The sequence below is a fragment of the Netta rufina genome (genome assembly GCF_964035555.1).
Source record: "Netta rufina genome assembly, chromosome: 13".
NCBI classification, from domain to species: Eukaryota; Metazoa; Chordata; class Aves; order Anseriformes; family Anatidae; genus Netta; species Netta rufina.
The window spans coordinates 486,392-510,493 of NC_140136.1; the positions used below are offsets into that span (position 1 = coordinate 486,392).

Genomic DNA, 24,102 nt, shown 5'->3' on the forward strand with positions numbered 1-24,102 from the left:
GCGGCACGCTGCTCTTCTGAGCGGCTGCACTACATGTGCCATGTGCGTGGTGGCCAAACACATGGACAAACTTCAAACCGAGACAAAGCAAACCCATCAGGAAAGCGTAGGTACGTGTCTGCTCCTGCTCTCCATCACTGCGGCAGAATAACCACAGCCAGCTAAACAATAAGTAACAGCAGCATTTTACAGCACTGCAAGGTTGAAAGTTGTAGGAAAAAGAAAAAAAAAAAAAAAAAAGGAAGGATCAGCCCGTTTGGAGCAGATCTTTTTGTTCTTGAAGAAACTGCACCAAATAAACCCAACCTGAGAAACCAGGTGTGGCCTGCACCAGGCCAGTGTCGCTTGCGGTGAGCGGCGTGCTGAGCACCTCGGGTGTGCCAGCAGTGATCCCGCTGCATGCCCTGGCCTCTGGCCTCTTCTTGCTGCCTTTTTGTAATTCATTTTTTGTTAAAAAAAAAACAAAAAACAACACAACAGGCTTAAAGGAAATTATCTCAAGCCATTTGAAAAAGTGAAGTATTTTCCAACTGAGATTCCCTTTTAGTGATCAGTCAAGACTTTTAGTTAAAAAAAACAAAACAAAACAACAAACTCTTAAAATGGTTGACAAACTCTTCTCAGCTAGTCAGCTTCTGCAGTCTCAGTATCTGCAATGCCATAATCCTGGCAGACATATGGGGGGGGGGGGGGGGGTGGAAATTTCTGAAGTAAAAAGCAAGTATAAACAGAGAGTTTCAAGACTGTTCTGTGTGTCACAAAAGGGCACAGATGGTGTCTCCTCTCTATTCCTTTTAAGAAACTCACAAACCATACAATACTGGTCAATATGTTTTTTTTTTTAAGTGGAGCATCATGGAGAAGCAGAACTGCTGTAAGAGCTGCAGTCCCCTCCAGCACGGTGCAGCAACTACAGCGCGCTGTCCCTGTCACTGCGACCTTTGGGAACGCGTATTCCATGCACTTAACTCCACTGGGCCTCTGAGTTCATGGACCGGTCACTTTTTTCCATGAGACTGAATTTAATTCCTAATAAAAAAAAACATCCGGGTTCCTTGTCTCTCACTATGGCTATTAATTGCAGAACACCAGTTCCTCAGAACACCTTTCTGTAAGAAAAGCCACTTCCACAGCAGTCATGGATCAGCCTGGCTGCAGCTCAGAGGACGGTTGTGATGACTTCCATTTGCATCCCCCCGCTCCAGCACTATACCTGACACACCTGCCAGCCTTCTTGGGCAGGCTCTCCTCCTCCCTCCAAAGAGGACTTTATGAGATCTTGACTTTTCCTAACATAAAAAGCTTCTGAATCCTTTAAATGATTAAACAAAATGTAATTTCTGTTTTGCTCACACTAACTATCCCCATTAGGGCACATTTTCTGTTAGATTCACAGCTCTCTTTCCCCACTCTATGTCCCTTCTCCATGAGCAAGTGCTTGCCCCATGCCATGTCTCCACTTGTCAAGAGGAGATGCAGAAAACTGGCAAACCCATTTGCCACATCTGCCCCTTCTTTCACTCACCCCTCTCAACCAGCTCCTCAAGATCCATTGTGACTGACAGACTAAAAATCAACAAACAAGCTGGGACAGGAATGCAGTGGTGCTCAAGACGTCACCTGACACAATGAAAAATATCTACAGAAATTATAGTTCACTGATCTGTTAGAATTGTCCGTATGTTGCTGTATCTTTAGACACATAATATTCCACAGTTTAAAACAATAACCTGAACATACACTTCTCTACATGTCAAACTTACATTTAACCCTACTGGAACTGAGAAAATTATCTGCGAGTATGAAATGAAGCATGTGTATAACTAGGCAGTGCTTCAGAGCCACCAACCATAAGCCCAATGATGCAGAGCAATCCCTGACACTGTAGGTACAATGGGGGTCCTGTCATGCTTCAGGACATGTTCTATAACATATTATTAATGAAGCATCAACCCCACAACAGGGAGGAGAAACAAGAAAGTTGCCGAGCTCGCCAAGAAACTCTGCAGACAGCCTAATGCTGCTAGCCAAATACTGACACACACGGGCTGGGAGCCCAATGCTGTTCGTGCAAGAGAAGCAGCACTCACCAGCATCAGCAGCTGGACACTTGCGGATGGTGAAGATCTGTCCCAAGTCTTCCTCTTCCTCGGGGAGACCCTTCTGGAGGCGTTGCAGCTTACGCAGGCTTTCACTCCGTTGGTGTTTCATGGAGCGTACGTGCTGGATAAGGTTCAGCTTGGCCTTGGTGGAGTAGTTACAGAGGACACAGTGATAATAGCAGCTTTCACCCTCAACCCCGCTCTCATGATGCTGAAGGTGCTGTGAAGAACAAAGTAGAGAGATGTGAATTTCCTGCATCATCTCCAATCTCTCTGGGTTAGTCCACTGCAAATTGCTAAAAGCAACCTGGGAATTAGGTAAAAAAACACTTTTTGAAAAAGAAACAGTGAGATCAAGACTGTTTATTCTCAAGACACCACACACTCTCCCACTTAAAAAGCGAGAAAAACATAACACACTGAATTGAGCACAGGAAAAAAAAATTGAGATAGGCAAGATCATCTTCAGTGAAAGAAGATACAAGATCCAGCATTAACAACTATTCACAACATACACATGGCTAATCCTTTCATATTTAAAGCTTATCCTGGGAGGGCATCCAACCTCACGTCAAACAGATAAAGTTAAATTTAATAAATCCTCACTGGAAACCAAGAAGGATAAAATAAAAGCAATTTTAGAATGCAATGAACCCATTACACAGAGAGGTCCTGAAAACAGTGTATGGAAGCAGAGCACGGAGCGTGTGCCATCCTACCACCTGGCGCTCTGCTCCCTGGAGTTTTGGTTTCACTCCCTCAAATCTGGAAGCAAGCAGCAGTCTGGCCCAGAAGACAGTCCTGACAGCAACCCAGACTGAAAAACCAACGGTAAGCGCGCAGCTGGCAGTCACCACAGGAGGTCAGCGCTTGGGAAAACCACTTGTCACCCTCCAAAACTGTGCAATCACAGCCAATACAGCTAATTTGAGAGTATGACGCCCTGATTGTTTGACAAAAATCTATCAGTTGCTTAGCACAGTGGTCCACACTGCTAGGGAAATGAGTTAACTATTTTATGTTACGGATCCCAAGGATGCAGCAATTATTTCTCAAAACCACAGGGAAGAATTCACTGCGTACAGCTACGCTGGCAGACAGAGCACAGCCGCTCCCCCTCAGTTTGGGTACTGCCACGGCTGTTCCCAGAGATTGCCCAGTAGCATTCCTGACTCCCACAGTAAGGGCTTGTTGCAATGAGAAGAGAAATGGATACCAAAGTCAAACGACATCAAAGACTCCTCAGTGACCGCCGTTTGGTGTTTCCACCACATACCTGTGTTACAGCTCTGAAATAATCCACGTCAGCTCTTACCATCCAACCTCAAGACCTTTCCATCCCCTGAGTCACCTCATGACACTCTTTCCTCACCACACGCTTCACTCAAGGCACATAAGTAGGGTGATTTGGATATGATCTCCAGGCTTGTCAATCAAAAATATTGTCTACGTGCAGCCAGGACCTTCTGGTAAAATTTCTGAAGCGTATTATCTCAGCTACAGCTAAGATAAGACTAGAGACATATTACCCAGCTCTGTATGCTTAGCTAACACGGAGGAAGGAGAGCCCTCTGAGTCTAGGAATGATTAAAAATAGGATAGGCGCTGATGCTGAGGCTTCTGATTGGAAGTGCGAGGGAAGAGAATAAATGTATTCTAGATCTGGCTAATTAGACTAGCCTCTTTGGGGATCACGATGTATTTAATTAAATTCACTGTAATATTTGAAGAATCCACCAGGGCACTAATCCCACTGGTGCCCTCAAAAGATTTTTTTGCTGTTTTCCCTCATAAGAACTACTTCTTCCTCTTATTTCTATTGTTTGCATGCATTACCCTCTTCCTGAGCCAGAAACAGAGCAATGGCTTAAGACATAAAAAGCCAAGGTTAGAGAGACAGTCACAAAAGCTACACGACTGGCTCGCCTGGCCCAGCTTAACCAGCCTTGTTCTACTCCGTTAGATCCAATTTCTGCAATAAAATCTCCCCACTGTCCCATCTTCCCGTGGGTTGGAGCTTCTGCTCCAGCAGACACACTACCTCTGCTTCCTTCCTTCAGCTGAGACACACATCGGGGAAGCCCTAGTCCTACCGACAGCACATTGAGGCTTGGAAAGTGCGAAAGAGCTCAGGAGTAGCTCTTCTGCAAGAAGGCACGGGAAACCCCTGGTGAGCAATTACAGAAAAATCTGGTCACAGGGTCAAGGAAATAGCAAGGACGTGGTCTCTGTGGGAACCAGAAGCACAGCCTGAACTGCTCTGGTTTAAAGGACGATTTTAGGAAAACATTTATTTTAAACAGTTTAATAGATGTGTCTCATTTTCTGTTCTTCTTTTGCTCCCACTCCACGGATATGAGCTACGTCCAGGAGCCTCTTATGCTGGAGTAGTGGAGACACAGAGATGCCAAAACCACCAAGACCACAATGTGTACGGCACATCTACCTCAGGATCTGCATCTGTCTTTCAGCAGAGGCCAGAGTGAGCCCAGACACAGGAGGAAGTACTTGCTGCAAGCTACTGGAAATGATGAAACACCAGCCAGTAAGCGTACTGGTATGATGGGCAATAACTGATCTTCCCCATTGTGAGAATTTACCCGTACCTCAGAAAACAAGTTCAAAATATGAAACCAGGACTTCATTAGAAGACAAATCAACTTGAAAATCAAAGAAATACATTGTTCCTAAGAAAACCAACCAACTTCTGTCAGAGAACATTGATTTCTGCAAGTCTGAGTGGGGTCTTCACCCCCCTCCCTTTCAGTGATAGGAAACTTCCAACATCTGGTTCTTCACGCATGGCATGCAAAATATTGATCAGGTTTAGTCAAAGCTCCACTTTAAATCAGAAACAGACAGAAGAACGCTCTGATGGAAACCATACGGCTCACAAGTAAAGCTTCCCAGGGGGACAAGGGCTGTTCGTACACTGACTGCAGCGCACCGCCGCACCGCTCACAACACCTATCCCGACACACAAATCATACCAAATCCGGCCCATCTTCCATTGGGGAAATGCTCGGATCTCCGTGCAAAGCTGTGCTCTCACGAAGAAGGATTTTACTCAAAGACCCAATTTCTTTCCTTTGCCATAATCTTACCTTGTTTCCCCCCAAACCTTTACCACAGACCCTGCCCTGAGGAGTACCAGTTCCCGCGGCCACGCGCCTGCCAGCAGCCAGGACGGCTCCAGCCCTGCCCCGAACCAGCACCACGTTAGCGTTTCGGACCGGCTGAGGAAGTACTGCCTAACCACCCCACCTTCCCTGCTTTCTGGGCTTGGCTTGAAAAAGCAGCCTAGTCAGGGGATTTGGACATGAAGACAGCTTAACAAATTTGTGCTTATCTGGGAGGTGGCTACACACACACACACACACACACACAGATCGGAGCGCAGGGCTGCCAACAGCCCGCCAGCACGGGGGCTGGCTCAGGAAGCAGAGAAGCAGGAGAAGGGGCAGAGCAGGGCAGGAGACACCTGCGCGAGCACGCGGGCACTGGGACGTGTGACCAATGCCAGACTGATGGGCTGCCTCTCCAGCCCCTGCTTGCTAACATCTGGCTTGGAATTGTTTTCTTCTCATAAACAATAGCATGATAAGTGCTCGTAGCATATGACTATGGAAATCCATTTTTTAAACAAACTAAGGAATGATGCTATACTCCATTTTTCTTCCTCTCCACCTCCATCTTCCATATACCCCAAATTTTGTTTACTTTATCATTTATCTTTTCCCCATCTAGCACTTTTTCACCCACAGTATGTTTCAATGATCGTGGAATTTAATGAAACAGCTGCGTTAATCTGTCTGGCTGCAGGCAGCCCTTCTCACCCCCACGCCATGTATTTGGACTAACTTTTCAGAGACGAGACCATTTTAACGAGAACTAAGGATTCATGTGGCTACCACCACACAAGTAATAAACTCTCCCGCTGGATACCTTTGTAGGTGTTTTCTGTATGTAATGCTTACTACTTTGTCCAATTTCTAAAAACTTTTGTATGTACTTTACATTTAAAGAGAAGTCAAATCCATGCCTGCTTGAAAGCTCTTCTGCATCAAGGTGATTACAGCCACCATGTAAAGGGCTCAATTCCTATGGCAGCGTGAACACACAAAGCTTGTGAACACATGAACGTGAACTGCATCAGAAATCAAATTGTCTCTTCCCCCCCATGTAGCATTCCTCTTACCACTCAACTCGGGACGACAACTATTCTGCTTGCATGGGTAAAATTAATAATGATTTAACAGAATTGACAGATGTGACAGATGCAAGCGAGGAAGATGGAGCCAAAAAACTGCTGAGGGGTGACAAAAGCTGTGGAAGGGAGCACTGCCGTGGACTTGCACCGCTCCTACGTCTTCCTGCAAGCACCCACGGCCAGCAGAACCAGTCACCAGCCAGGGCCAGCAGCACCCCCAACAAACCTGCAGTAGCCACGAGGCATGCAGAACCAGGGAAGCACAGCAGAGATTACGGGAGATATTGAACCACATGTGGTTCCTGTGAAAGCCACCACTGGCAAACACCCCTGTGTTCAGGAGGAGTTGCTGGAGGCACGCCAGCACTATGAGCATATCATATCCTCAGCAGAGAAGGATATTGTGGGACACTCTTCCCCAGGGTAGGCAGACACGGGTAATTAGTAACGGGCTTGGGAGGAAGCGTGTCATACGCCAGCAAGAACCAAGCCTAGGACGATGCACTCCCAGGGAGCTGGGTGAGAGATGAGCCTTACACCAGAGCTAGAGGTGAGGCTACAGGTCACCAGGGGAAGGGACCAGACCCTGCAGCAGACCTCAGAAGCGTCTCTCGGCCCCCATGTGCCTCTGATCTGCTGCATGAGATAAATCACACATTCCTAGAAGAGAAGGATCTGAATTTTTAATGAAAGTCATGTGGAAGCAGCTGTCTGATCCTGGTCTGTTCCAAGTACTCCATAAAAGTCAGAGCTGACCCATCCGTCTTGCTCTCCTTTCACACCTGCAGGCCTGGCTGGAATTTCCTGGAGCCGAGGGGGGCGCTGGGGAGGACGCGCGGCAGCGAGCACACATGCTGGCGAGGCGCTGAACAGGCAGGCGAGCACACAACTGCCCCCCGGCCCAGATGTTGTGAAAGGAGGAAAAAATTGATTCTCCATGCAGCAGGTTCAAAAGACGAACTTGTGATCTTTTGTACTTCAACGTCCTGCAATTGTTTACTGCTTCTGAAGAAGTAATGTTACAAAACCTTTCGCTCCTTCCAGCCTCTCCAGCGCCTTGCGTAACAGCTCCCTTCTAGCAGCTTGCAAACGCTGTGAAGTGCAGACTCTTGTGGCCACAAGTTTTTGCAGTCTAGCCTGCGGTAACTTGAGCGGCCCTAATGGTGAGCATCACTCCTCTCCGCCCCTAAAGCTTTGCAGTGTCACCCAAGTCCTTAAGAACACCACCACAAGATGAGGACAAGGAGATTTTGCGCAACAAAACTGGATTTTGATTTACTTTTTGGTTTCTGATCTTTATTTTCCTTTTCAAAAGGCTAGAAACGTAGTACTCTCTCCTGCCAAAGAGGCCAAGATACTTGATGCAAGTCCCTGAATCACACAGTAAGGCTTCAAGAATACCACCAAAAGCCCCAGCTAACAACCAGTCCCTACCTCCTGAATATGTATTTTCACATTCAGAAACAACAAACAACTTTCCTCAGGAAGGATCCCAGCAGCAATGCACAGGGCAGTTTAGCAGAGACCTGGCATACTTAGGGAAATGTCAGTAATATCGCCAAGGGCAACCAACAAAAAAAAAATAATTATCAGTATCTGTAAGTGACAGCTGATGACCCTTGCAGCACGGAAGAGCTGTCCCGGTCCGAGCCAGGCAGGTGGTGCAGGCCAGAGATGCTCTCCCCAGTGGCCGTGAGGCTGGTGCTTGCCATTCTGAAGTGCTTTGGGGTTCCCTCACAAACAGCCCCAAAAGCCATCCAGCAAACTGGGTTTGCTCCACCAGCCCTTGAAGTCTCATTAAAAGCCAAATATTGCTCAGCTTAAAGATGGAGAGCTCAGCATGGATTTTACTGAACGTTAAATCAACCAGCAAGCGTAGCCAGCAAACTCTGTGGCACTTTAACTTTAAATAATGCAATAATTATTGAATTTCCTTTTTATAACTGAAGTGCTGGAATGTAAACAATGGGGCTGTAATTGCAGGAAGGGGGGATCAATAGAGGCAATCGTTTTCAGCCATGTTAATTGTAAATACAATTGCTCCAAGATGTCAGCCTCGTTCTTCTCGCTCCCAGAATCATCCTAACGGATGACAGAGTCCAACTTTCCCATTACAGCTGTTCGTTCCTTTAAGAGGTTCTCAATCAGGTCTGATCAATCTGTCAAGATAATGCATGGAGTAAGTAAGACTCTTCCAAACACAAGCTCCCAATCAATAGCCCGGACCTGCTTAATGAGGAGGGGCTAAAGCCCAGAGGGAGGTAACAGTCCCAGCTCCTGCTCATCTCTGGCAGCTAACTTCTTCACAGGGCCTTGCTAAGCTGATCAGCTCTTAACGAGGACATTGTTTATGCAGGCTGTGATGAGCAGAATCCCCACATACTCACAGTCCCCCAGGGTCGGTGGACAAAAAAATGACACAGATTAACAGAAAACAAGAGCCAAGAAAGGTTGAACTCGCATTCACAGCACTCCCCCCACCCCTTTTAACTGTGCAACAGACTTGAAAGTACTAATTAATCATTCGTTAGAAGAGATCCCAAAAGATGAAAATCTGCATAAGACCACTGGAAATACAAAGGCTTCATCACTAAGATTTCTCCTGTACGCTTGAAGCAAGACAAGTCCACATGGGCAGCCGTGCCAGCCATCCCCTTTCACTGCGGCACAGACACCAGCACACTGGAGGAACCGTGATGGTACGTCACCTGAAAACCTCTCAGCGAGGCAGGGAGATGTGAATGGAGTGAAGGTAACAGCCAAAGATGCCGTTTTCTGTCTGTGTGTAATTCTGGTAGCACACATGTACCCCTCTGCACCACCGGGCAGTACGCTTCTTGCTCACTAAGCAGACGCCTTAGCAGCCGAGAAAAGGATCAAAGAGAAATGTCTGTCGGTGTTGCACCACCACAACACTTTCTTGTCTCCCATACTGCCTTACCAGAGCTGCCGTCACAAGAGCTCTACTCCTGGACAGTTGCAACTTCCTCGAATTTTCCAGATCCCCAAAATCTACACAGCTCTCCCCAGGGAGGCACAGGCGTAAGCACTGCTATATGTGGAGATGAATAGGGGAGTGTGTGCATTGATCTTGCTAATTATAGTGATAAAAATAAAGTGCAGTTGAGAGCACATTTCCTATCAGCTGTTCTAGAAAGTGCTGCCCTCAACCTTGCGTGCTCCTGCTCCAGCCCAAGCTCTCCAGGCTCCCACTGCAGGGCCCGGAACAGTCCTGGGTGCCTGCAAGGGGATTTACTGCTATTCACTCTGGCAAACATGGTCCCAATAAACTTCACATGAGACACACTTCCCTGTTACAAATGAGGAGTGCTAAACCCAAGTGGAGCTTTACTTGGCAGTTTCTGCAGGGCAGCGCAGTAGTTTGGTGATGGTGGGGTTCCTCTGGAGTGCTGCAAGCTAACCAACATCTGGATCAGTGACATTTTGCTCCTCAGGAAACTACCATTTTGTCCTTTCGTATGTTCCATGGATGCTGTCATCCTTGGGGAAATATGACAAAAAAAGCTGTGCTTTGTTTTTAAAAGCAGTGCCTGGAAAGTATTGTATGGACAGCAACAGGATGAAGTTACAAAGACAGCAACAAAATTTTTGCCATGACAGAGTCCTATCACTAAGCAGTAGGTCAATCTTCTGGTCAGGGCTTTTCTCAGCCCTGGGGACAGCCAAGAGCTGAGGAATTCAGGAAGCCTTCCCTATTCCAATGGTTGGAAAAGAAACAGGAAAAGAATAGTTAACGTGAAGACAAGAGAGTAACCAAAAGCAGGCTCAAATATCCCATTACCGACAGTTTTTCTTTAACATATTTTGTACATATACTTGAAAATAATGAGATCAGCCCAAGATGTTAAGTTGTGAACAGTCAGGTGAACCGGAGCAGCCTGTGAATATGGAAAAGCATCGGATAAAAAGCAAATTACATAATCAAAAGAGCTGGAAAGAAATCTGAAAAGTCAGCAGGATAAAAATCTGTTGTCCATATTGTAATTATATGGCTGTTGAGTGATTGAAAAAGGCTTTCTGCAACACAGAAAAAGACTGGGACTATCCGTACAGGTGATGTATAATTTCCTCCAACAGTGATAGGAATGATCCATGTGTTACCCTGTGAGGGACCTCCAAGGAGACCCCATGCACTACGAAGGCACAGCCACAACATGCGCTTGGTGTTGTGCTGACAGGGCTGGCTCAGATATAAAGCAAGTATCCGAAACCCTCTCTGTATGTGTGGAGACTGTTTTGAGAAGATAAAAATTAAACTAAAATAGCATTTTCCCCCATATTAAGTCTTTGGGGAAGAAACCACCACTTAACTGAAATAACGTTATTTCAACAGTGGAACTTGTGCTTTAACATCACTTGAAACTTCAAGTTTCTTGCTAAGCCAAGAACTGCTGCTGGAGGGATATGGATATTGCTTTGATGCCATTTGCTGCAGGTATACTTGATTTTTCACTAAAAATAGTAAACTCAGAAGTCAGATACGTTGGCATAGTTGATTAATTCTTTACTTTGAAGATATAATAATTAGTTACGAAAAGGAATTCCAGAACAAGTAGGAGCCCACACGCTATTCTTGAAAACAAGTTTCAGCTCCCATGTTTGATTTTACTTCTCAGACCCCTCCAGCAGCAGGTGCAGTATTCTTCCTCTTCGCTTTCAGCCCTCCTTGCTCTTTCTGTTAAAAACAAAAGCTCCCTGGTCCCCCACAGAAAGAGCCACTTTACCCTGCAGGGAAAGGCCCCTATCGAGAGCACAGCTCAGAGAGCACTCCTTTCTTCAAAGCCATTATCCACCATTCCAAGGCTTTCAAAAATTCTGTACATTTTTGACACCTTGCTTGTCACCTGAAAGACAAAGCTGAGGACTGTTCGCACCCTGTGAGCTGCTCACCACAGCCAGCCCAAAGCTGAGGCACCGGCAACACGCTGGGGAGCGCCGCAAGGACACTCGTGCCCAGGGGGATGCAGCCCTGATGGCAATTTGCTGATTTGCTCCAGTTTCATTGAGGACCCCAGGCCTCGGCATGTGGAGGGAGGGACAAGACGTGGGATGCTCCCCAGGAAGCCCTCACCAGTCCTTTCAAGCTCTGGTGCAGCCCCAGCCACCCAGGGATGGTGCAGCCAGTCCATGGAGCGTGCCGGCGGCCGCGTCCTCCTGCAGAGCCACGGGGCACAGGAGGGCGATGCTGGCAGCGCTCCCGCGGACATGCGCACTGCAAGGGACCATTGTAATAATACTCCAAAAACCATATGGGAAATTGAACCAGCCACAGAAAACCACACTGAGTTCACGTTATTTAATAAAATACTACAGACACAGATTAACTTCCCTCGCCCGGTATTTATTGTTTCATCTATCTCTAGAGAAGTTACAAGCGTTATGATAGACTGAAGATTTCCTTGTTTTCATATAGCTTCTTTATAACTTCCTACAGCAATGTACCACATTGAATCCCAACAGATAACCATACAATAACAACAATACACAAGACAATTTTTTAATCCTCTCCATAAATCGAAGAATATCAATATCAAAGAGATGGATGACACAACCTCCCTTCACACAGGCCAACGAGAATGCATTTAGGAACAACAGACCAAGCTCATCCTTCGTCACCAGTCCTTGCAGAGAAACACTCGTGAGAAATGCTTTTCACTATTTCCAGTCAACAGGAGAACTTTGTGCAACCTTGGCCAATGAAAGCCTGAACTCTGTCCTCCTGCCTCGTCACAGCACCCCTGCAACGCAGCAGTGCACACCCCTAGGCACAAAGCCATCAGCCCTTCCAGAACTCCATCTGCTGCAGTACGTCCTCAACGTCATCAGGAGCATTGTGGCCTGTTGGTACTTAAAGGGGTCTCATAAAAAGGATGGAGAAGGACTCTTCGCTCGGATAGATAATGATAGGACAAGGGGGAACGGTCTTAAACTAAAACAGGACATTTAGATTAGACATTAGGAGGAAATTCTTCACTGTAAGGTAACGAGGCTCTGGAACAGGATGCAGATGTCTCATCCCTGGAGATATTCAAGGCCAGGTTGGACGGGGCCTTGGCCAACCTGATCTAGTGGGTGGCACCCCTACCTATGGCAGGGGAGTTGGAGTTAGATGATCTTTAAGGTCCCTTCCAACCCAAGCCATTCTATGATCATCACCAACCTTTGTTCTGCTCCCTTCTCCAGCATCCCACACAGCACCCACCTTCCCTTTATCCAATGCCTCTGTGGGGCTTACAGGATCAGCTCAGGATACACAAGAACCCTGGAGAAATACAATGCACTGTTTGCACTTCTGGGACTCCTCCCATATTGCCCAAAGGAAGGTGCACTAAATGAGTGTGACAGAACAGAAGTGGAAAGAGGAGATATATAATAATTCCAAGAGATGAGAGCTGGACCTTGAAGGTGAAATGAAAACTAGCAGAGCAAGATAAAACCAGTGAAGCCCTCCCAGTAGAGCAGCCCTTCTTCAGAGGTATAGACCACAGGGCTGGGCACCAAGCTGGGCATCTAAAATTACAACCTTTGATGCAGTTCTTGTGCTTCAGTATACCCAAAACACAAGGATAAGAGCACCATCTGATTTCAGACGAGCACTGTGAAGGTAAGTTCATTAAGTGTCTGTGAAACATACAAACAGAACACAGAACACCACAGAAATGCCCATGAGAAAATAAATAATTCTTCATTCAGTGAAAGCTTTGGATTGTATTAGACAAAGCCTGGGGCAATGTAATGAAAGAGGAAGATAAAAAGAAATGGAATAATTACTCATTCACAGAATGAGGCAAGAATCCTACTGGAAAAATATGTATGGAAATACTTATAATTAAAAACTATCGTAATGCCTGCACACAAAGGGATGAATTAAGGCAACCTGAAGTATAATTTTCTATGTTTAAGATGGCTGTGAGTAGTTCCATGAACTGAATGGACACTAATGTGTCACAAGAACTGTGTATATAAATTCAGGCAATTGTTCATGGCCCATACCACTGAGCAAACACTCTGCAAGGAAAGCCACCAAACCAAGTACTGTTGGTGAGAAGCCTTCCAGCTGCAGCTCGTCCCATATTTACCTGGAATATCTGCAACAGTCAATGGTTACCAGCACATTCTCAGGTCTGGTTTCCACCAGAAAGGACACGTCAATGGCCCATAACAATTCACAGCAGCAGAACTGTTTGGCTCATGAATTACATACATGTCTCCCAAGCAGTTTGTAATCCAAAAGTGGGTTAAGTTCTGCTGCTCTAGCTTCACCTACAACAGGCTCTCAGCTTGCACAAGCGCCAGGAGTAGGGGTAATGTTTTTCCCATAACCCCAACTGACACTGGTACAGTAAGTGAAAACCCAGCCTAGGATGCCCTGAGCAGCTGGGGCTGCACAGCCTCGCATCCTTGCTGCAGACTTCTCCAAGCTCCTCAGTGGAAAAGGTCAACATTTTGCACCAGCAGTAGTTGTGTTTTTTTTTTTTTTTTTTCCTTCCCTAAATCCCTTCATCATGAGCCAACACCCAGAAGAGACACCATCCTTAACAGAAGGGCAGAAGCTAAACAACCTGCATTTCACGGCCACAAAACTAACAGTGAGGGTGACTGTACAGAGCTAGGGAGCAGCCTGTGGATTTCTGACAGACTTAGTGCTGGCACAACCTCTTAGCACCACACAGACAGGAAACTGAACCTGAAATAAGAGACAGCCGAAGATACCTGCTGCCCCTTTCCTTGCTCTCAGTCTTTGTTTCTGAACAGTATAAGCCCATGCAAAGCAGCTGAAGCATGTGAGGAGAGCGGGAACTGGGAGTGAGGGCTCATGATCAGAGCAGCTCGCTTGATCTTGCTCTTCTTCACGCCCACGTGAAAACACCAGCTCGGACTGTCCAAAGGACAAAAAGGCTTCGTGTAGCTCTGAAAAAAAGGTTGCTGGCTGCAAATTCAGTTCAAACTACTCAATATGCTCCAGTCTTGAGCATGAATATAAAACAACCCAAAGTTTCCTTCAAATCATTAGAAATGCCCCATGTGACACTCTTTTCCTTTCCCCATTGTTTTTCTTTATCAGTTTCATGATAGCATGACAAAACACCACAAAAGCTCCCAGCAAAAGCTTTGCCAGCATAAAGGTAAGGGCTTATCTGCCATTAAAACATTACAGGCATATGATGTGTTTAAACCTCAGACGTGCATCCTGCACTATTGAATTGCTGAGACAATTGAGAAACACACAGGCAAGGCTTCGAGCCTAGCGCAGCCCAAGGGAGTGGTGGACTCCAATACTCAGCAAACTCAGATCTCGGGTTGAATGAACAACGCACATTCGTGCCTCATTCCTAGTTTTATGCTCTCAGTATAGGTCAGAGCCAAGTAAGCCTTACGGTGAGATTTCGGTTCAATCTTTTTACCTCGTTCAAGAGAAATTAAACAACGATATGATCATAGTTGGCAAGCACCTGTACAAGAAACTTCCCATAGTAAAGGTTTCTTTTATCTTTAGGAAAAACCAAAGCAACATTCAGTGCTCATAACCTGAAGCTAAGTAAGTGCAGACATGAAGTGGTGCGAGCATTTTGAACAAGGTCAGTAGTTAACTCATCAAACAAAAGGATACACCAAGTTCTCCTCTACCTAGGGCTTTTTAATGTGAGATTTTAGAACTGAAAACAAGTTTGAGACTTCATTCAGAAAACAAAAGGTAAGATACCACAGCTTCACTTCACGGACTGTAATGCTCCCACCATTTTTTTATTTTTGTTTTTTACAACAAAGAAACTCCACCCCACAGGAACACACACAGAAATCACAGCCTTAAAGGATTTCAGCCCTGGAAAAATGACCATTGCTTTGCTATCTATCCTATAGCTCTCACACAATGTTGGGCATGACCAAAAATGAGGAGGGATTTCTGTGCCTGAACATATTTAGATTTCCACTAAGACTGAACCTCTACCTTCCCGAGTTTATACAGCGCTTTTTTTTGGTATAACTGTAACACTGATTTGTGTGCAAAATTTCCTACGTGTGTCTAAAACTTAATTCCTTTGTCGTATACTTCTACAGAAGGATCTACCTGAGGTGAAAATTGCTCTGAATATTGGTTCCAGCAATTCCCTTCAAGAGAGGCTACAAAAATGGAAAATATGGAGCTTGTGGAAGAACACTGAAGAATAAAATCTGAGATGATAAATGCCTCTGCTCTTTGGTGCTCTCTTTGTTCAAGTGTATCTGCATCCACTTGTACTTGCTCTATAGAGGTAAAAAAAGCTCCCAGGAAAAGCAAGGTGCACGATTTATTGGTTTTAAGAATTCTGGATCTGCAATCCAGTGTGTAGCCTGTGAAGACATACACAGGGTAAACGGGAAACACTAGGAAGGCAGCACTGAGCAGCATTAAGAGCACTTACTGACTACTGCAATTCAGAAATAAAACGGAAGCAGCAAAACCTTTTGGAGGAACAGTGTCCACTCACAGCAGAGGAGAAGTGCAAAGAAATGGCAGATTTCTAAAATCCTATTTAATAAATTGCAAGTGTAACTTCATTTACTTCAGTAGCCCTAAGATTCTCGTTTCCAGTACCATGTGGGATTAACTTTTTTGCAAAGATACTTGCTCAAGGCTGGTACATTCTATTAAGAGGCCGGTATGCTGCTTTCACAGCTTGCCTGATCTACTTGCCCAGCCCAGAGACAGACATTTTAATAGGTCTTGCTGGGCAATACAGCGGATACACCAGAAAATCCAGGTGAGTCAAAAATCAACAATAACAATAGTTTTGTGAGAAGGTATGAAAACAAGCAAAGCAGGGTTCCTACCCTGTGGGACAACGGGAAACACGCACAGGCAGGCAGAAGCTGTCTGTAACACAGACCCTGTGACTTGAGAAACACCATCTAGAGGGCTCCAAAGTCTTGACTCTCTCCCACCTATTGGCAGTGCAAGCTTAGCAAGTGGCTCTGGGACACCTGAGCTCCCCCAGAGGACTTGCAGCAGTGCACACGTGTCCGTGTCTGCTCAATTTCAAGGAATGCAGCTGGTGGCCAATGGCCAAAAATGCTCATGAGTACCATCTTTCTTTGTGCTTCCTCCTCTGGGCATTGATCCCAGGCTCACCAACAGGTACCACACTCCGTGGCCACCTGTGCAAATACAGACAACACCATCCCAACGTGCCATGACCGTATGCAGCACCCCTGGAGCTGTGAACCAATTCCACAAACACTGCAGGCATCACAGCTCGCATTGGCAGTTCTTGCGCTGGGGCACCCTCAGGCTTTTTGCTGGAGAGGCAGCAAGTCACACCTGAGTGCAGGGAGCTGTCGGTCACTGCACAAGAGCTCCCTCCTCTTCACTCCTCTGCTCGCCCTGTCTAGGGATCCTCCTTCCTCTGGCACATGCATGGAAAAACAACTACTTTGAGCCAGTTTCAAAAAAGAAAGGAGAGCTGACCACGAAGTCATGACCTGCTAAATCAGGAGCTTCTCTACAGCACCTGCCGGGGAAGGTAAGGACAGGCAGAGGGGGACAAGGCAGCAAGGAGACCCAGCAGGGTACCAGGCAAGGGACAGACCTGCCTGCAGTGTGACCCAGGGGCAGCTGGGGAACCTGGCCGCAGCCTCACCCCAGCCTCACCCACACGAGCCCTTCCTGCCTCTGCCTTCCTCCCAGCCCCGCGCTGCTCCCTGCTGAGCGAAACACCTCCTGCCAAGTATTCGGTGTGACTGCACAGCTGCTCCCTGACCAGCCATCGCCCTCCCGCTCCTGATGGCAGAGCCGATCCACACCCCGGCACTGGGACACGAGGACAACCTGGTGCCGAGGCCGAGCATGGCACCAGCAAGGTGCTGGCAGCCTGCAGCCTGCCCTCGGACATCGGCACGACTCCAGCAGCAGGCACAGAGAAGCGGCCGTCCCCCGCAGGGTCGGGGAAGGAGGCTGCCCAGCCCAAGGAGGGCAGCAGGCCCAGCACCGCCACCGTGAGAGCCCGGCTGGGGCCGCGGAGGCCGCCCACACGCTCAGCACCTCAGGGTGCCCCGCCGGGCCCTGGGGCGGCCGCTGCCACGCGCACCTCGAGCTCGGGCTGCGGAGCTGCCAGACGCGGTGCCAGCGCGCCGGCTGCGAGAGACGAGCATTGTGCTCCTTCCCCACCAAAAACCCCGAGGCCTCCTGCGTGTACGCTAACCACAATCCTTTGAGAGGCTCGTGTATTTACAAACTGAGGCATGTTGAAATCAAAGGGGATACCATATGACATAATTCACATTAAAATGTCAACAGGCTGACAATTTATAGAGCCAATCCACCGAAGGTGGGGAGAACTAAGACGCGGTAATTGTTTAATTCCCGCTTAAACCAACAGCAGCTTTACCTTCAAAGGCGGTACAATGTGCAGGCCTTTCAGGCGCGCTGTCAGCCAAGCGATGCCAGCAGCTGGCGCCCGGCCAGGCATTAGATAACGGCTTTAACTATTTATAGGCACTTCTCACCGGCAGCGAGAGGGCGCGGGGCCGGGGAAGGCAGGATGCTGCTCTGAGAAACGCAGCTCCGTCCTGGCCACAGCAAATATTTGCCTTCGCGGCAAGGACAACCTGTTTTTCCACGAACGCAGCAGACTTTCGCTCGGGCGCAGCTCGGAGCCCGGCCGCACATGCCCGAGGCGCGGCTCCGCTCCCCGGGGGCGGACAATGCCCGGCACTGCGGGCAGGGACTCACCGAGCGCTGCTGACACGGTGCCTGGCACAGAGTGGCCCTGACCCCGACCGAGACCTGCAAACACCGCTGCAGCAGAACAATGGAGGAGTGAATTGCCCCAGCCATAAATTAGTTTAGGGCATATGTGAACTTTTTACCCCAGGTAGATCTTAGCGGCTTTGCCCACGGTCCGCATATTGTGCTGTCTTGTGAGACAATACTTCTGGGCCACCTTGACTCGCTCGCAGCCCTTGCCCACAGTCAGGCTGCTGGTGACAACTTGTAGCCTGTAGTAATGCACAAGGAAGGCACGAGAGAGAAACATGCTCTAGCAGGAAAAATCTTACCTGAGCAAACCACAGCCAATAAATTTTCTATAAATGCCAGCTAATGCTGTCCCTTTGAGAGCAATGGAAAGGGACTGCTTGGACTCCAGAGTCCTCTGCACAGACTTGCTGTCTGTACATAAACAGTAACACCTCATTCTCTCTTCTACCTCATTAACTGAAACGCATTAAAACAAGTGTGCATTGGGAGCAGAAAATGAGACTGTTAAACCAAGCTGATATAATCCTCATCAGCTGTGGGAAATGAGAACACATCCATTACGCTGAATCAAGTACGCCAACTGTGATTTACCGATAATGTTAAGACCCCAGAAAGATGCTCTTCCCCCTCGAATGTCTCCTTTCATACTACACAGCTCTATCCAGTCTTTAAGGCTGTGTCACTTGTTATATTCAAAGCAGTGTGTGCATATTCAGATTCCAGCAGCCACCCTTTGAGTACAGTGCTGTTGGCCATTGTCCAGCACTGCAGACAGCTTTGTACAAGCCTTTTGTCCCCAGAAGGTATGTTCTCACTGTACCAGCAGAGCTGGGGGCTGCCCACTTCTTAAAAGTGGAAGAAAATGCCAAGTCAGAAGAGCATACACCCAGAAAATGGGACATTTAAGGATCACAATCTCAAATCAGATTACTGTTCAAGTACAGTGTGGCAGTATTTAACAACAACATACTTTACCTAGGGTTAACAGTTAGATATGCAGTTTGAGCATTCACAACTTGCCTTAGTGTTACCAGCCTTCAGAACAGCGTGAAGCACAGCGAACAGCTGGGCATCACCAGTGCCAACAGCACCATGCTCCAAGCATCCCCAAATTCTCCACTTTGGTGATCAAATGCAGCAGGAGATCAAACTGAGGGAGTGTCAGAAGAGGCGACAAGAGCTGTCACGCAGTGACAACTGACCCTCAGCTCCACTGGAGGATAACAAACTGTTCCCTTCTCCTGGTGGATAACCCCGTACACATTCACTGCCCGTACAAGAAGACACTTGGCTCGGGATGTTGGAGAAATGTTCATTTACTCTTTCCCCAGGGAGACAGAGTAAGGGAACCCTCCTGACGGCACAGGAGCTGCTGGCTGCAGGACCAGACAGACCACATTGCTCACCCGACAGTCAAGCAGCTTCAGGCACTACAGGGCTGCAGTGGATTTGAACTGCTGACCTCAAGGAGAGGCTCAGGTTTCCAAATTCTGTTTTCCTCCAGTCAGACTGCACTCCCGGTACACCAGGCAGGGGTCTCTCCTCCCTGGCGTCTCCACCTCTCTCCCATACATTTAGAGCAGGAATGTAAACAATCGCTTTAATACTTGCAACTGCTATTTCAGATTTTTCAAAACAAACCTAAGTACGGAACGGCATTTCACTCTGGGTGCAGTCTGTTTTGAGTGAAGTCTAGACTGAGCTCTCCAGGACGAGTTTCTCGATACAAACCTTGGGGAACTCACAGCACGCACCGGGTTCTGAAGCAGCAGTCTCCAACAGCCTGTGCAGGCATTTTGAACAGGGTCCATGAAGTCTGTTTAACCAGCATGATGTGTGCAACAGAATCACAAAGAAACAGGCATTTAAAGTGACATCTGTTGGATTAATTAGCTGTGTAATTAGCCTCCCCTCTGTGGAAATAGGCTTTGTTACTGCTGCCTGAAACTTCCCCAGGTGATTTTCTTTGTAACTATCGTTCTCCAAGCATAGGAGGAGTGGGTGAGACAGGGCTGCAATGCACGTTCAGAAAAAGAGGTAGAAATAAAGTCTAGAGGCCATTAGGCAGCTGAAGGGAAATAAGTGACAGCAGGTCAGAGCACCATAACCACCAAACAAAGGTGCTGAAATCCAAACAAATCACGTCCATCAATACTTGCAAATTCTGTAACCATGCGTGGCCCTGCAGAAGGGATGAAATGAATGGATAAAATGCAAATTTTTACATTCTCTCAAATCAGATAGAGCATCTTGGCCTCTGCCTCTTGCATCAGCTCTCCACTCTCCCCACATCTCCAGCGTGGGAGACCCCAAGCTGACAATAGAAGAGTCAAATCAGGCCCACAAAAAGCTGTGTGACAAGACAGTAACCACATCTCTACCCAAGCCATTGCAACCTGTTCTGCAGCACAGAAAAATTCTGATGTTTAGAGCAATGAGGCAACCAGGATCCTGGAATTAACTGCACTTCATTGATGATTCAATGGCCAATAAGTATCTCCTTAAAAATCCACGTCCCTGTTTTAAATGCAGAACCAGAAGGAAAAAAAAACAAAAACAAAAACCACGCATTTTTGGTGTCAGGACAAAAGCAGTATAGCAGTTGAGGTGTAAGACAACTCTGACATAAATCAAACTAGTACTGAAACAAATATTTTTACTGCAAGTTGATCACATCAGCTTTACCATGTTGTACCATAACATCCAGACTGTTAATTCCTTGCGGCTTCTGGCGATGGAAAGGATTCAAAATACAGCTGAGAGAAGGCAGTTTTAGAGAGCAATGATACAGTACCCTGTAAAAAATCAACTGACTCCAATGCCTGCTTATTATCTTTACTCTGCACAGGCACGTCAAGTCCCTCCCAGAGCCATGCAAGCAGGAGTCCACTCCTTGCAATGAGTCACCACGCTGGCTTACTGTGTCCAGGCACAGGGACCTGCAAACTCGGTGGAGGAACAAACCGACGTGAGGTTTTAAAGAAACACGCACTGAATGCTGCTGCCATCTCCCAGGTGCTGCCAGCACCATTCAGGCAGTGCCTGGGGCACGGCAGGGCCCACGCAGCCGCGTGCTCCAGCAGCGACAGGCTCGTGCTCTGCCCCGCAGCTCTGCAGCGTGGGGAGCAGTCCTTGGCAGGGAGGCAATGTAACCTGGAGACAGGTATCTTCAAACAGCTGCAATAAGGTTTACCAGAGCTTGTCCAACTGTACCCGAAGGCACAACTTTCAAAGAACCTGTTGCACAAGCATAACTTATTGCCTAATTTGAATTGCAGAACTTGATTGCACATAATGCAGTGCAAGACCAGAGTCTTTAAGGACTGGCAAGTACGAGAAAAAAACACCACGGTATTAAGTTATGCATTATGCATACATTATTTATTGTAATCTAATCAATTTCCTGGAGATAGCAAACCTAGAACCTCCCATATCACTTGCACTGTAATTTTTGGAAGTTTAGCTGTTCGAAAATTTTACTCAAAAATAGCTCAGTTATCTGGGAGAGCAGAAGACAAAGCACCTTGTAACCTGGTAGCGCTAATGCAGCCCAACAGAAACCATGACTCCAGCCCACATCACGTTGAACAGGCTGGGGAAAGCACTCGATAGGTCCTCCCCAGCTTGCCAATCAACCCATTCCTCGAGATGGACATTAACAAGCAGACATCCATTATTTAACAAAGCGTGTCATCAAAAAGCCTGCAGCTGCACTTAGTTACCTGGCAAGGTCTGCTACCCGCCGCACTGGAAGTCTGATGCCCCTCTACCCCTGAAGTGGGAAAAGGAATTAACAGCACCTCCTGGTCTCCAGTGCACACCACCCACAGCAGAAACCCAGCTGCCCAGCTGGGGGCACGGGACTGGGTAACCACCTGAATGCACTTCTTCAGCAGACCCTGGCAAGCACGAGCTTACAGCCCTGCCGCACAACCCCACGTGCCAGCCTCAGCCTTGTACAAATCACTTGCCCAGCTCCCCGACCCACTCGCTCCAGCACTATCACGCCCAGGCTGTTCCAGTCCCAATCTCTTGTCTTTGACCGCGTGCATCAGGTGTATGCAGGGACACCAGGCTGAGGCCCCACCAAACAGGCTCAGTCCCTGTCTCAGACCAATCTCAGCCCAGCTGTTCTGACTGAAACTCCTCTTCACAGCACTACATCTGCAGGCAGGAGAGCAAGCAGACGTTTCTGCATCAGCCTGTACTCACAGTGGCTAATTGCCTGGAAAAGTAAAATAAAAAGCAGGTCTTTTGGATCCAGACCAGGATCTCTAAACACACATTCACCCTCCACGCTCTCCTCTGCAGAGAAGCAACCTCCCACAGCAGTGCAGGAGGGACAGCAGGCTCCCCAACAGCTTACACCTCCACCCAAGGCCTCCTAGAGCTTCTGTCAGCAAATCAGAGCAATGGCCACAACCACCTTATCCTCCATCCTCCCACCATCTGAAAATCTGTACTGACAAACACCATCCAATGGGGGACAAATTCCTGCCTGGGGTGTGCAAAATTAAATATCCATCCATATGCTCCACAGCTACTGGGATAAAAAAAAAAAAACACACACAAAACTCACAAATGCAGATAAAACTGGCATCATGCATGAAAAAAGGTCATGCAAGGTGCACATTTCTGCCTCATTAGAATCGTGACATCTAGTGAGATGAGGGCTGAGGTCCAGGACAACTTCACAAGACCGATCTTACTGCCCAGCGCCCTGCCTCATCCCAGCACACCCCAGTCTTGGTGAGCCAGAGAGGAACCAAGCTGAGCTATCTGCAGTTGTTCACAAGCAACTGCTACAAAGCCATAAAAAATATCTCAAATTTACACAGATTATGGTAACAGCTTGTCAAGATGGTCTCTGGTATTTTTTTAATCCATTTTCACAAACGTTTTGAATTCTAAATCTTGTTTCACAGAGAGCTTTTGGCTACCTATTTCAGTTAACTCCTAACACTGCTACACCGAGCACCTGCTCCTGGCTCCTGGTCCAGTTGCAGTATCTCTCTCTCTTTCAGTTGTTGCTGTTATAAGGTCATTTCTTCACTAGGCACATGGCACAGTACTTACTGGAAAACTGTTGAAAGAAGAATGTAAGCGTCTGAAGTCCACGAACAAAGCATTCAGCAGGCAGTGCTTTGCATTTTCAATAATTCAGATTTCAATTAGATTTCAGAAAAACCACAATCCCATGAGGGAGGCTACTGGAAGGGTTAAATGGACCTGACTGTTTTTTGTATTAAAATACTCAGCGAACCCAGTAGGATATTAAAACAGAACTGGATCATCGGGGTTCATTCCTCCTGTAGAAGCAGCCAGTTCCGTGTAGAAGCCCGTCACAGTTTGCATTTCTCTGAACGGGAGGCAGGCACCAGGCAGAGCCGCCGAGACGCACGCTCCGGCTCAGCCGCCCACCCCTCGCGGGGCGACCAAGGCTCCGGGCTGATCTCCAGGAGCTCGGCCAGGCTGGCCCGGCTCCAGAGCCCCTCTCAGCTCTGAGATCCACCATCTGTGCAGGCCGGGCTGCAGCTCAGAAAGTTTGTCAGGCTACGAGCTCAGCAAGGCTCAAAGTCCATTCCAGACTTCAGCACGCTGTAGTCCTCAGAACTGTTTCGATTCACAAGCTTATCTTTCATCATGAGTTTATCCCAGACTAGAGGATGGCAGATTTGAATTAAAGGTTTCAGAGACCAGCTTTAAAAACAACTTTGTGGGAAGACTTTTAAATGGATATTCACTTGTGAAGCTACCATTGGAATTTTAAGTTAGACCTTGCAGGAAATCAGTTAAAAGTCTCTTATAATTTGTAATTTAAACAGGCTTCTGGCAAAATCCATGTTACTCATGAGTGTAATTCAGAGCTGTGATGCTGCATCTGTAGTTCAAAAGATAAACTTGCAAAAACGAACCCAAAACACACAGAAGTCAGACAGAGAGTAAATCAAAGGTTAATACATCTCTAAATCCTCTGTAACACGCACGATAGACTCTTTGTGGGCAGCTTTACCCTAAGAACCTTAAAATGC

At 47.3% G+C, this 24,102-nt stretch overlaps 1 protein-coding gene across 2 annotated transcripts in view; it reads right to left on the reverse strand.

The window, feature by feature from the left end:
- The window catches only part of ZFHX3 (zinc finger homeobox 3), a gene marked incomplete at its 5' end in the record, with an annotated part of 112,579 nt that overhangs the window by 74,666 nt on the left and 13,811 nt on the right, over positions 1–24,102 (reverse strand). For both annotated transcript variants that reach the window (XM_084294725.1, XM_084294724.1), the window contains one exon: positions 2,091–2,322. In XM_084294725.1, coding sequence (XP_084150851.1) covers positions 2,091–2,322 — 232 coding nt within the window. The remainder of the gene's footprint in view (positions 1–2,090; positions 2,323–24,102) is intronic.